The sequence below is a fragment of the Lonchura striata genome, chromosome 4 (genome assembly GCF_046129695.1).
Source record: "Lonchura striata isolate bLonStr1 chromosome 4, bLonStr1.mat, whole genome shotgun sequence".
Lineage (NCBI taxonomy): Eukaryota > Metazoa > Chordata > Aves > Passeriformes > Estrildidae > Lonchura > Lonchura striata.
Window position 1 is genome coordinate 310,807 of NC_134606.1, and position 12,636 is coordinate 323,442.

At 45.0% G+C, this 12,636-nt stretch overlaps 1 protein-coding gene across 1 annotated transcript in view; it reads left to right on the top strand.

The window, feature by feature from the left end:
- Positions 1 to 12,636, top strand: part of ATRN (attractin) — a 143,774-nt gene that overhangs the window by 125,080 nt on the left and 6,058 nt on the right. Inside the window, exon 27 of the mRNA XM_077782656.1 lies at positions 205 to 312. Coding sequence (XP_077638782.1) covers positions 205 to 312 — 108 coding nt within the window. The remainder of the gene's footprint in view (positions 1 to 204; positions 313 to 12,636) is intronic.

Here is a 12,636-nt window from a genome sequence, read left to right on the forward strand (position 1 = left end):
TTGTGCATTACAATAACTTGTTAAATTGTAGTAATGTGACTATTTACCATTTTGTGTATTCTTAAGGCCATTAAAGCCCCTGGAGGTTATTTTTCCATATTCATTGATGTCCCTTGGTATCGGGCAAAACCTTTTAGATACATTTGTCTTTCATCTGTGTGTCGGAACAATATGATGATAATATTTTTCTCTTTAATAAATTAGCAACTACTGCGTGAGATGCAACAGATGGCAAGTCGCCCCTTCGCCTCCATCAATGTTGCCTTAGAAACAGATGAAGAGCCACCGGATCTCATTGGGGGAAGCATAAAGGTGAGAGCTGGGGCTTTGGGATAGTCCTCGCTACGATTAACCAGGGATGTTTTACACACTAATCCCAAATCTTCTCATTTTTGTATATACCTGCAAGAAACTGAAAGTCCAGGAGGTCCAATTTGCTTTTATCCCTTCAGATATTCACTTATTAACTCTTGGGTTGTCTCAGATTAATGTTATACTGATGCTGGGTTTGAGGTGTTGGGTTTGCCTTGTTAGTTTGTATGCTTTGAAATAGGTAAGAATTTCAGCTTTACACTGGGCTGAAAAGAGAAACCCTTTCCCATGATATCTCAAGACAAATGTGAAGATAATCATGTTTGTGTACTGAATAATGTTAACATATTTCTGATAGCAAATATATATTCCAATATATTTTGTGATTAGCAAATAGGAGCATGAAGAAATCATGGGCATACACCTGGCTGGCGCATTCTTACATACAACATGTTGAATTTTTAACAAAAGCATATTTAAGAGGTAATGGATTAATTCAAAGGTCTTTTTGATGTGATACTTTGACCAGCACAGACTTTTATACAAAAAGAAAAAATTAAGAACCTGAAAACACCGATTATTTTTCTTTCTAAGGCAGCTGGATTGTTTTGTTTTATTTAGACTGAAGTTTTTTGGAAGTTTTTCTCATTAGGTTTTAAGGTTAAGAAGGGCAGATGTAGATTAGATGTTTTTTGGAATAAATTCTTGCCTGTGTGGGTGTGAGGCCCTGGCACAGGTGCCCAGAGCAGCTGGGGCTGCCCCTGGATCCCTGACAGTGTCCAGGCCAGGCTGGACACTGGGGATGGAGCAGCCTGGGACAGTGGGAGGTGTCCCTGCCATGGCAGGGGTGGCACTGATGGGCTTTGGGATCCCTTCCCACCCAAACCATTCTGAAATTCTGTGATTAGTCCGGGTATTAATTTTCTCACACTCTCTTACTATAACAAGAAAGTTAATTCTTAAAAAAAAAACCAAAAAAAACCCAACCAAAACTAATGTCTATTTTAATCATTGTAAAGCACATGAAAGCAGTCTGACCCCAAAACTTCTGTTTGGTGAGTAATAATTTTTAAGTCTTGGCCTAAGTACAGGAAATGCTTCCATGAAGGTTGCCTGTTTACCTTTAGCTCTTCCTTATTGTGTGTAAATATGGTCTGTCATGACAAGTTCTAATACTTTTCCATGTGACTCATGTCCTGCAGCACATTCTGGGTGGACATTGTGTAGAAGCAGCTTTTCAATATATTGAATCACAGAATAGTTAAGGTTGAAAAATTCCTCTAAGACCATTGAGTCCAACCACTCCCCCAGCCCTGCCAGGGCCAGCACTGTCCCATGCCCACACAAGTGCCACAACCACAGGGTGTTCAGATCCCTCCAGGCGAGGGGACTCCACCCTTGCCCTGGGCAGCTGTGCCAGGGCTGGGCAGCCCTTTCTGGGAAGGCATTTTCCGTAATTTCCAGTCTTAAACCTCTCCAGGTGCAGCATTAGGCTGTTTCCTCTCATCCTGTCTTGTACCTGGTTGGGAGCAGAGTGGAAGAAAAGTAAAATTTGCAGAGGTCCTCAGTAATTCAGGTGTTTGAGTATCTGGACCTCTGTTTGGATGTCTGACCGGTTCTCCTTTCCACTGACTTTCTTTTGACTCCAGATCCTCAGATTTTCTGATTTTTTAATAATTTCCCTGCTTCTATCGTGAGGCAGGTAGTGGGAGTCATCTCCTCTAATAGCTCACAAAGACTTAGGAATCCATCCTTGCAAAATCAGATTGTCACTCACCAAATGAGACTGAACCTTTATTTCACTGCTCACCAAAAAGGCTGTGGGATGCTGGATATGGGGCTGGAGGCAGATCTGGGAGGATGTAGCTAGCTGCTGATGGTTTTGGCTTGCAATCTGTCTGTCTGGGGCTCTTCCCTTTTCATCTTCTTCTGTTGTCTGGAAGTAAAAACACCTCTCCTGTGAGCTCAGGCCAGAACAAAGCTGTTCTAAACTTTTTGATCTCTGACAAGTTGTCTGCACTCAAACTACAGAGAGGATAAACTCTGGATCTCTTCAGTTCTGATGAGTGTGTTATTTCTCCTCTTATTCTCCTGCCCTCATCTTGTCTGGCCTCCTTGGGTTCCTCTGGAATGGATGGAGAAGCTGATTTGAAGCATAATAAGACAGACTGTGAAGAAATATCCTATTTTAGACCCAGAAATCATAAGGAGCTGCTAATTGCCTCTGTGCTGATAACTCAGATACATGTTTCTTAATCAATTTTGGGCACAAATGAGGTAGTCTGATTCATGCAATGTCTCAAACCCTGTACGATAATCTGGAGCTGAGGAGATGAACGTGCACCTGAAATGTGCCAATGGGTAACTTCATAAAATCATCGAGTCAGTGTTTTGGGTTGGGGGGAGCTTAAAGATCATTCCATCCAACTACCTGCCATGGGCAGGGACCCCTGCCATCATCTGCTGGCAGGTGTGACTGCAGAACAAGGGTGCCTCTACATGTCAAGGAGAGTTACTAGATTTGATGGGAATTATATAGTTTTTTCTTGTCTTGGAGAACTTGGCTAGGGAATAAAAGTAGTCATAAAAGGCCAGAGTGTTTCACAAAAGGAGAGGACGCTCGGGAAGGTTGTGGGTTGGAAGCAACTTGGGGAATGATGCTTCTGAGATAGTCTCACCCATTGGTCCCTGCAGGGAAATGAATTCAAATATAAATGAAAAACCAGTCTGAATATGTATGGGGTTTTATGGTTTAATAGTAGCCAGCAGCTTGGGTTTTTCTCCTCATCCCTTTTGCACCTGCACAGGAAAAAGCTCTTGGCAGGAGGGAGCAGCAGGAAGATGGGATGGGACAATACAGAATTGGACAACTGTGCTTCTCTTTGTGGTTGCTTTGTGGTCTGGCTGTTCTTTAACTCTTAGCCAAGAAAAGAGGGAAATGTTACCGTGGTGCTGGATGTTGTATCTGCCCTCCAGTTTCTCTGCCATCCACTATATCCAAATTGGAGTCTTCATTTTAATGCAAGAAAGCCAGACTCACATTATAATGAATTCAGTGATGCTTTTCTTTCCCCATGGGAATCAAAGCCGTTGGTTAATGACAAGTTGATTTGAAGGTTACAAAGGAGAAGTGGAAAATGGTATGTCTTGTCTGCAAAAGATTAATTTCCTATTCTATTGTCCATAGCCAGTTGGCAGCCAGTGTCAAGCTAGTTCCATCCTAAGCTAATGTTTTCCAGCTGGACAGTATTAGAACTGTGTTTTCAATTAGTAGTTTTCCTGGGGTACTTAGGAGTAATAGAAAGTGATTTACCTGCAGGGAAGCAATTCCTATTAGAGGCTGCAGCTAGGCAACACGTAACTAGCTGCTTTGGTTTATTTGCCACTCAACAAATACCCACTGAATCACAAATCTACCACTACATTTGCTTAGTTATTACAAAATTTGTTGGCTTCCCTCTGCAGCTCTTTGTGCGTTCAGAGGTGCTGAATATTGCAATTATTTTTCTAAGTGTGTTTAACTTCCTTGGGTGCCTGGGACTCATCCAAGTGTCTGAAGTGGTATTGCTGTAGCTCAGTTTTTTTTAGGACTTGTTATCAGATTAATCTAAGTCTTGTAATCCTCTGCAGCCATGCCCAGAAGCTTTCCTGAAAGAATTTGGGAAGTTTACAATTTTGACATTGATTTCCACCTATCTTGAAGTTGCTAAAGGCAAGAAGTTACGTTGGAAAAAACATGCACAGCCTAGCAAGCAAGTGCTGAAGTTGAGCAAAGCACTTGCAAGGTCAACAAGAAAATGGTTGCATTGGGAAAGAATGATCATCCAAGTTGGAAAAGTATTATTTCGGCATCTTTTAGAGCAGAGCTGGAGCAGTCTTTGCTGTGCTGTGTTCAGGGATTCAGCACATTAAGCCAGTGCTAAGTGTTGATTATCTTTGCATCCATGATCTTTAGTTTCCTAAAGAGAAAGGGAGAAGCATTTGGTGAGCAAAATCCTTATGAAGTTCATTTAGTGTGTTCTGTACCATTGTACCAATGTGCATTTAATTTTGCTGTTTGAGGGCTTCACTGCAAATCCTGAATCAGACAGCGAACTGATTCTTTAAAAATAGCAGATAAATAGATAGGAAATAGCATCTTATTCTAGTAATTATTTGCTTTGTTATGGGAGAAAGTGCTTTTGAGTGGTTTAAAGGCTGCCAGAAGATCCCATCTGTTAGTGAAGTGCAGAGCTAAAGTGATGAGCTGATTTAGGAATAGGTAGGGTGTACCACAGATTAATTAATGTATTTTCAGTCTATTTGTATTTTGCATCTGAGTGATATCCTTGTTAAATTCCTTTTATATTGCAATGAAGTTGCAACCAGCAGTAAAGGAGCAGAGAAATGAGTAGTTAAGTCGTGTGCCACAGCGTGCAGGGCTTGGGCAAGCTGTGGGGTGAAGAATGATTTGAAATGAAGCATCTGCCAGCTCCAGCACTTCTGCAGGGTGAATTCATGTTGATTTTGACATGGAGCTTGCTTTTGGGCTGTTTCATACGGCTGGAGTTCAGCAAAGAACTAAAGGCCAAGGAACTAATGTTTTTTACAGCTTTTATCCTGTTTTGGTTGTCACTCCTGATGACGCACTTTCCCCTTTACTTCACATGTTGCTGACCTGCTTTTGGTCCATCAAATTTGCTGATGGACCAGCTTTTGTGACATCTCCCAACCTACTCACCTTTAGTGAGCTGGGTTTGTGTAAGCGTGGCAAGGACAGCTCCAGCAAGCTGAGCCTGGGGCTTCTTTGCAAGAGGAGGATTTGGAAGGAGGCCAGGCAGGAGGTGTGATGCACAAAAGCCTTGTCAAGCAGCAATGACCAGCCTGTGTCAAATCATGGAATTGGTGAGGCTGGAAAAGGCCTTTAAATCACCATGTGTATTCATGGACACAGCACTACAACTGTGTTCACCATTAAACTGTTTCCAAGTGCCACTTCCACAAGGTTATCAAACATTTCCACAGATGGTGATGCCCATTTGCCTGAGCAGCCTGTGCACTGCTTCACAACTCCTTACATGAAGAAATTTTCCCTAATATCCAGTCTAAACCTCCCGAGGCACAACTTGAACCACTTTCCTCTTGTCTGATCGAGATGTCTTAGAGGGGAACAGTGCAGATTAGGGTTTTTCAAGGGTGATACAAACAGGCTGAGAGTCATTCCTATTCTCAGAAGGGTAACAGTTGCAGGAAGGGGATGAAATTGAGGGATGGGGGGAAATAAATGAATAATCTTGACCTGCTGTGGCAGTTGCTGGAGATGGATCACATGCAGCCTTTGAGACCAGCAAGGCCAGTGTGGCTCTGCCTGACCTGGCTAAGGTAGGCTCTGGGTTTCTCAGCTTGCCTTTGGAAAGGCAGTTTAATTTCTAAAGTCTTATTTCTGGGCTTTCTGGCAGTTACTGGTTCTAGGAGCTTTTCCATACGTTAACACAGAGGAATTCCAAGGCTGTATGTGTGTAGCTGTCTCTTTGTCTTCAGCAAAACCACTTCCACTCTTTAGGCTCCCTCCTGGAGCATCGAGGTGACAAAGGAATACACAGGGGTGACACCCCAGCTTGTGCTTTCTATTTGGTGTTTATTCCTCTTATGCTGGCCCACTTTGAGGGCATGGAAAAGTGTGGGATCCCCTTTGAAGGAATGCCAGTGGTAAGAAGGGAGTGTTTGCTGGGCAGCTGAGGTGTGTAAAGCAGATTACCTGCACTAGAATGCCGCAGAGGCTGGCTGTGATCCCTCCTACCAAAACATCGACAAAAATACCCGCTAAAACCTTCACCTAATGAATTATTTCCAGTAAACAAGTGCCCATTATCTTGTTTTGATTTCTATTGCAAAATTAAGGAAAAAAAAAAAAATTAGGGGAAACTTTTTCTACTCCCATAATACCGAATATAGATAGTTGGAAGGGAGCTGTCATGAGATCAGCAGACATGTCTGTTAAGCCTGCCTTGTATTTAGGGAACGTTTGGCTGATAAGTGATTTTAACTAGTTTTAGGTTTGAAGACTGTAAACATTTCCGCAGGTTGGACCCTGATTTTAGCTGATAAGGAGGAATTTGCTGGAAGGAGAGGAAGGAGCATGAAGCTTCCCACAGGAGAAGGATTTTCTAAGTTTATTTTTTCACTCTAATGAGCATCTCTCTGATTGAAGTACTAATAACACCAGGAGCTTCTCAACAGCATTATCGAAGACTTATTTGCATTCATTTATGCCAAGTAGTTGTTTTGTGTGTTGTGTTTGCAATCTTCATCCAGCTGTCCCATTTCGTTGGGTTTTTTTACTTCTCTGTTTTCCTGTGCAAAAACCAGCTGAGTGCTTGAAAAGAACTGTAAAGTCCTGCCCCTTCACCTATACAAAACCAAAATAAATACCCACTACTGCCCATATATATACACATATCTCCCAGATTTGCTCCCCATTGCCTCATCCATCCCTCCCTGGGGTGTGGCTGGGAAGTGAAGGAGAAGGATGAGTGTGGGAAGTGAAGAAGGATGGGTGTTGGCATCTGTGTGTGGCCAGGCTCAAACAGTGACATGAGATTTGGTCATTTCAGGGGAGCTGCCTTGGAAATCCAAATTCAGGTGAAAAATCCCTCCCCTTCAGCCTGAGCTGGTGGCTGGGTGCTGCTGGGCTCCCAGGAGTCCTTGGCAGCACAGGTCAGTTGTTAATTAAGGGGGAGCAGACCTGGGGCCCCGGGGGCTCCAGATCCAGGTTGCTCAGATCTGTGTTCTCCACTGCAGGCTGCTAACATCCAGCTGAGGCTTTGAATGTGATTTTTGTTAGTGCAGCAATCCAGTTCTGGGACCAAGTCAGTCCATTCCCCAACCCCTGTAAAATTCCAAGGTAGCTGTCAGGGACAAGGCAAATGTAAATTTTTAATCTAAAGTCATTTACTGTGAATTATTGCTACAAGTTAATTCATCTCTATCTTGCAGGACACACATACTACCCTGAGAATATAATTTTTAAAGCTTAATAATCTATTTTTAATAGGAAATTGCTTGTAACTTGTTTTGCAAATGTTCACTCAGATTTTAATGGCATGATTTAAAAACTTGCAAATGGAATTTGACCCTTTTTCTACAGAGTGAAATCACCTGAACAAGTGGAATCAAGTAATAAAACTGAACTGTTTGGATAATGTTCCTTTTCTCATTCACCACCATAAGATTTTTTCTTTATTTTAATTTCCTTCCTGGAAATTGAAAACCATGTAGGACTTATTTGATCAAACCACAGAAACATGTTTTCTTGTTAAGGGAAAAAATTTTCCATAGTATTTTTCTTAATACATCTTGAAATGCAATGTGCTGGTACTGTATCACAGAACCTAAATAAAACTGATGCTGTGTTTGTGAAATTATACAGCATATTTATTGTTCTGGCCATTAGTTTTATGTGACACATTATTAACTTTTTGAATTTGTCAAGTAAAAGCAGCATAAATAGAAATAATGAGATGAAATAAAAATGTTTAGGTTGGGCATCACACAATTCAGCCTACTTGGGGAAAGTATTTGTTATGAAATCAACTTCCAGGGGAACTGGTGGTGTATTCCACATCTGGGTCACCTAGAAATAGCCCAAATTCCTGGGAAATGCCCTGTTCATGTGGAAAATCCTGTTGGAGAAGCTGGACTAATGAAATCACCTAATCTGTCTCATTGCTTTTGATGTCTATAATGGTTTACACTTTGTGTGTGCTAAATGCACATCAAAACTCAGAAACACCAGGAATTGCTTGGCTTTTAGCGCTGGTTTGGGCCAGTAAAATCATCTGTGGAAACCAGCTGACAGCAGCTTTCACTGCCTCTGGGGACATGGGGCTGTGTCACCACCTGTACAGCACCCTGGGCTGCCTCCTGCCACCCAGACAGGATTCCAGGCTAGCAGGGCTTGGCTGGCTTTCTGCTGTTTACTTGGCATTTGTACCCTTCTGATTCTTGGAGTTCTTGGGGATTTTCCCATCATGTCCATTGATTGTTGCTTTGCTGTGGAGGAGCAAGGAAAGCCCCTTGCAGGGAAGGGTTCAGGTTGTTCAGTGCAGGGGAGGGGGGCTCTGTCCCTGTGCCCTCAGGTGAGAGCCCAGCTTCAGAGCTGCCCCAGCCCTGGGACCAACAGCAGGAGGACGTGGAGCTGCTGGAGAGAGCCCAGAGGAGGCTCCAGAGCTGCTCCAGGGCTGGAGCCCCTCTGCTCTGGAGCCAGGCTGGCAGAGCTGGGAATGTTCCCCTGGAGAAGGGAAAATTCCAGGGAATGCTCAGAGTCCATGAAGGGGCTCCAGGAGAGCTGGAGAGGGACTGGGGATAAGGGACAGAGGGACAGGAGCCAGGGAATGGCTCCCACTGGGAAAGGGGAGCTTGGGCTGGGATCTTGGCAAGGAATTCCTGGCTGGGAGGGTGGGGAGGGGCTGGGCTGGAATTCCCAGATCAGCTGTGGCTGCCCCTGGATCCCTGGCAGTGCCCAAGGACAGACTGGACACTGGGGCTGGAAGCACCTGGGACAGTGGAAGGTGTCTCTGCTCATGGCTTTAAGATGAATTTTAAGGTCCCTTCCAACTGAAACCATTGCATGGTTCTGAGATCAGCTCGGCAAATTTGTCTGTCCAGTGTGCTGGAGGCACAACTATCCATGTTTCTGTGAGGACAAGAGGTGCTTCAGGGCAGGGGCTCAGCCAGCTGCAGCTGTCTGTCCATGGCCATTGACTGCTCTTTGCCCACCCCTCAAGCACCAGGGCTTTGTTCTCCCCTCTCTATCTGATCCCACGATGGGACTCTGCTGTTCAGGCACCTCTCAAAGCAGTCCTCCTGTGCTAAGTGTCTGAGAGATGCACCTTATTTGAATAGATTTGAATAATGTCTACTTCATTGTGCCATTAAGCCTTCAGTAAAAAATAATCACTTCTATAATTCAACAATGGTTTATCAAAACCTCTGAATGGAAGTTGCTGGCAGAGGAAGGTTTTAAGCAGCTGATAGAGGTTGTTACAAAGTTTGGAAATACACCTATTTTATGTATCTTTTAAAGTTTACCCTTAAGAGCCATCACTCACATCCGATCTCTGCTTTCCAAGTCCACTCAAAACCTTCTTGCAGGAAAACGGCTTGAATCTGCAACAAAAGAGGATATGGAGCTGTGTCAGGAGAGGTTTTGGTGGAGATCAGGAAAGGCTCTTCCCCCAGAGGTGCTGGCACTGCCCAGGCTCCCCAGGGAATGGGCACAGCCCCGAGGCTGCCAGAGCTCCAGGAGCCTTTGGACAGCACTCCAGGGATGCCCAAGGTGGGATTTTGGGGGTCTGGATAGGGACAGGGGCTGGGCTGGGCGATCCCTGTGGGTCCCATTCAACCCAGGGGTTCCATAATTCTATGATAAGAGCTCTCAGAAACCACTTGAGTGGGCAAAGAAAGGAGACCTGAGCTCTTCTGAGGTCTCCCCACCAAAATTCCACTTGATGAAGCCAGCCAGCTCCTCCTGAGAGCCTTTGTGTCCTGGTGGCACCTACCTAGGTCACATCAGGTGACAAGCAGGGCAGGGCTGGTACTGGGCCAGCTCTGCAGTCCAGGTCACAATGAAGCTGCTGTTGAAATCTCACATTTTCCTCCCTGAGTGCAGAACCTGGTCCCTGGCTCCAGTGCTGTTTCTGCCTTGCAGAGGGCGCAGCGGGTCCTTCCCTCCCGTGACCTCCCTGCTCCAATTCCAAATTCCTCAGCCTGTCACTCAGCTCACTCCTGACCTGCCTGCTCCAATTCCAAATTCCTCATTCCTGACTCGCTCTGAGTCATTCCCTCCCTGCTCTGTCTCCCGCCCAGCAAGCAGTGCTCGGAGACGAGATGCACAATGAATCACAGTTCAGGAAACAGGTGCCTGAACTGGGGCTGTCAAAAATAAATGTGCAGGACTTGATTCTTTAGGCGAGTTTTTGTTATTAACTGCAGCTTGTCTCAGGAAAAGCTGGATTTAATGGACAATAGACCATTTTTCCCCTTTTAGTTTTAAGATGGAGCTTAGCTGCAGCAAAGTGATGTCGTGCTTAATTCCTTCCAAATTAGTTTGCAACTGCCTGACAGATTTTGGGTGCATCATTATCCTTGCTGTGCATGGTTGAGAGAAATAAGGTTCCCCATGTAGGGAAATATTAATAATATTTTACTAACCCTCATCTTTTTTGGGATTGTTCAGCCTGGAAAATAAAAGGTTTTGGGTTGACCTAATTGTAGCCTTTCAGTACCTGAAGGGCCCACCAGGAAAGATGGAGAGAGATTTTACAAGGGCCTGGAGTGACAGGACACAGGGAATGGCTTTCCACTGCCAGAGGGCAGGGATGGATGGGATATTGGGCAGGAATTGTTCCCTGGGAGGGTGGCAGGCCCTGGCACAGGGTGCCCAGAGCAGCTGGGGCTGCCCCTGGATCCCTGGCAGTGCCCAAGGCCAGGCTGGAGCAGCCTGGGACAGTGGGAGCTGTCATTGCTCCCTGCAGGGCATGAGATGAACTTTGTCCCTTCCAACCCAAAACTTTCCATGATTCTGATTGTTTTCTGGGCAGGTTGACAGTGGAAGGAGGGAGGCTCAGGGCTACATCCTATCCCCAGCTATCTGTGGTGTGGAACCAGGAGAGCAGAGAGGAGGAAGATGTGTGACCTTGAGGACCAAAATAAAAATTCCATGGAAAGGGAAGATTGTGCCCACAGGGACTCACAATGAGAGTTTCTGCTGCACACGCAGGGTTCATTGGTTGGAAAGGGCAGAGGAGGGGAGAGGGTCTTGCCAGGGGCTGAGAGATGAGCTAAATTCCTCTCCAAGTCCCTTCAGCTCTGTGACTGAGAGCTATGTAATGAACAGCTTCTGTTTCTTTCTCTTTTATGATGTGCAGGAGACTCAGGCAGAGCTTGTGTTCAGAGAGGGAATTCAGGGTGTTGCTCTGCCAGTTGATCCAAAAGAAGGCTGAGATGTGTACAGCAGGGTAAAGCCCAGGGAGAGGTTTAAGGCACAGAAGAATGTGAGACAGGTGAATAAATTGAATTGTGAATTATTTGAGGTTAAAAGAAAGCTTCTGGTGGCAAAGTGGTGAGATCCAGGCCAGGGGATCTGGAAAGGTCTCACAAAGGTGATGGCACAGGCTGAAAGTGTAACTACTCCTAAAGCAGAGAATTGTGCTTCTACATGCCATGGCCTGTGTTAGTGGAGGGCTGGATTTGGTGATGCCTGAGATGGATTTTCCAGCCCCCTGTTTCTGCAGGTTGGCTGGAGGACGGTGAATGTGCTGCTGAGCATCCTCATGGGTCGGGAGGGACTCTAAAGGTCATCTCTCCATGGTCTGCCATGGGCAGGGACAGCTTCCACTGTGCCAGGTTGCTCTCTGTAACCCAAGTGCCATCCTCCAAGCTCTGGAATTCAGCTGAACTGTTTTATTAACAGTAGAATAAGTAAGATACTTGAGTCTCTCCAAAAGAAAACCAGCTTTGTGTTGGTTTCTTGCTCCCCCCATAAGGCAGAAGTCCATGGGCTCTGTTCCTGCAGTTCCTTCTCCATGCTCTCCATTACCTCTGGCAGTTGAGTCTCTGGGATACAGCACCAGGGTGTGCTTGTTCCCTTCAGGAAAAGCTTTACTCTGAGTTTGGTGCCTTTGCTGGGGGTGGGGAATGAAGAAATCTGCTGTCATAAACCAGGCAGCAGCTTCCATCATGCAGCATGTATTTATCTACCTGGCACAGACCAGCAAACGCTGCTGCAGTCATTGCAGTGAATGGGAGATATGGAAAGTTTTAAGTTTCATTTTGCTTGCTGTTGTCTCCTTTTGTCTTTTTTATTGAGCAGCAGTAATTTAACAGCATGTTTGACTCCTGATCGGGCTTTTTCATGGCTTACATTGCATTGAGTTTCTGTTGAATATTTGAGTACTGTGGTGTAGTTGGATGCCTGATGGAAAAAGAACTAATTATTTCATTAACACCAGAGTGGAATTTGTCCATACCAAACAAGAAAACAGAAAGCACTGAGTGTATTGGATAAAATAGTGTTTCTCAGCTTTTTTAGCTGATGTGGAACAAAAGAAGAAACTCTCCTGAACATGTACTCATTGGTGAACACTTGCATCCCAATCTATTATTGCATCCCACAGTAGCACTGATCCTGTGTACTTGTGTTGGACTTGGGGGGCCCAGGTGAGAACATGCTTTAGTTTCTGGGCTGGGCTGTTGCATTTGTGCTTTCTAATGACACGCTGAAGCTGGGTGTTGATCATTCAGGTAAAACCTTCACAAGAGTGCAGGGAGAGGAAGATGGGCACA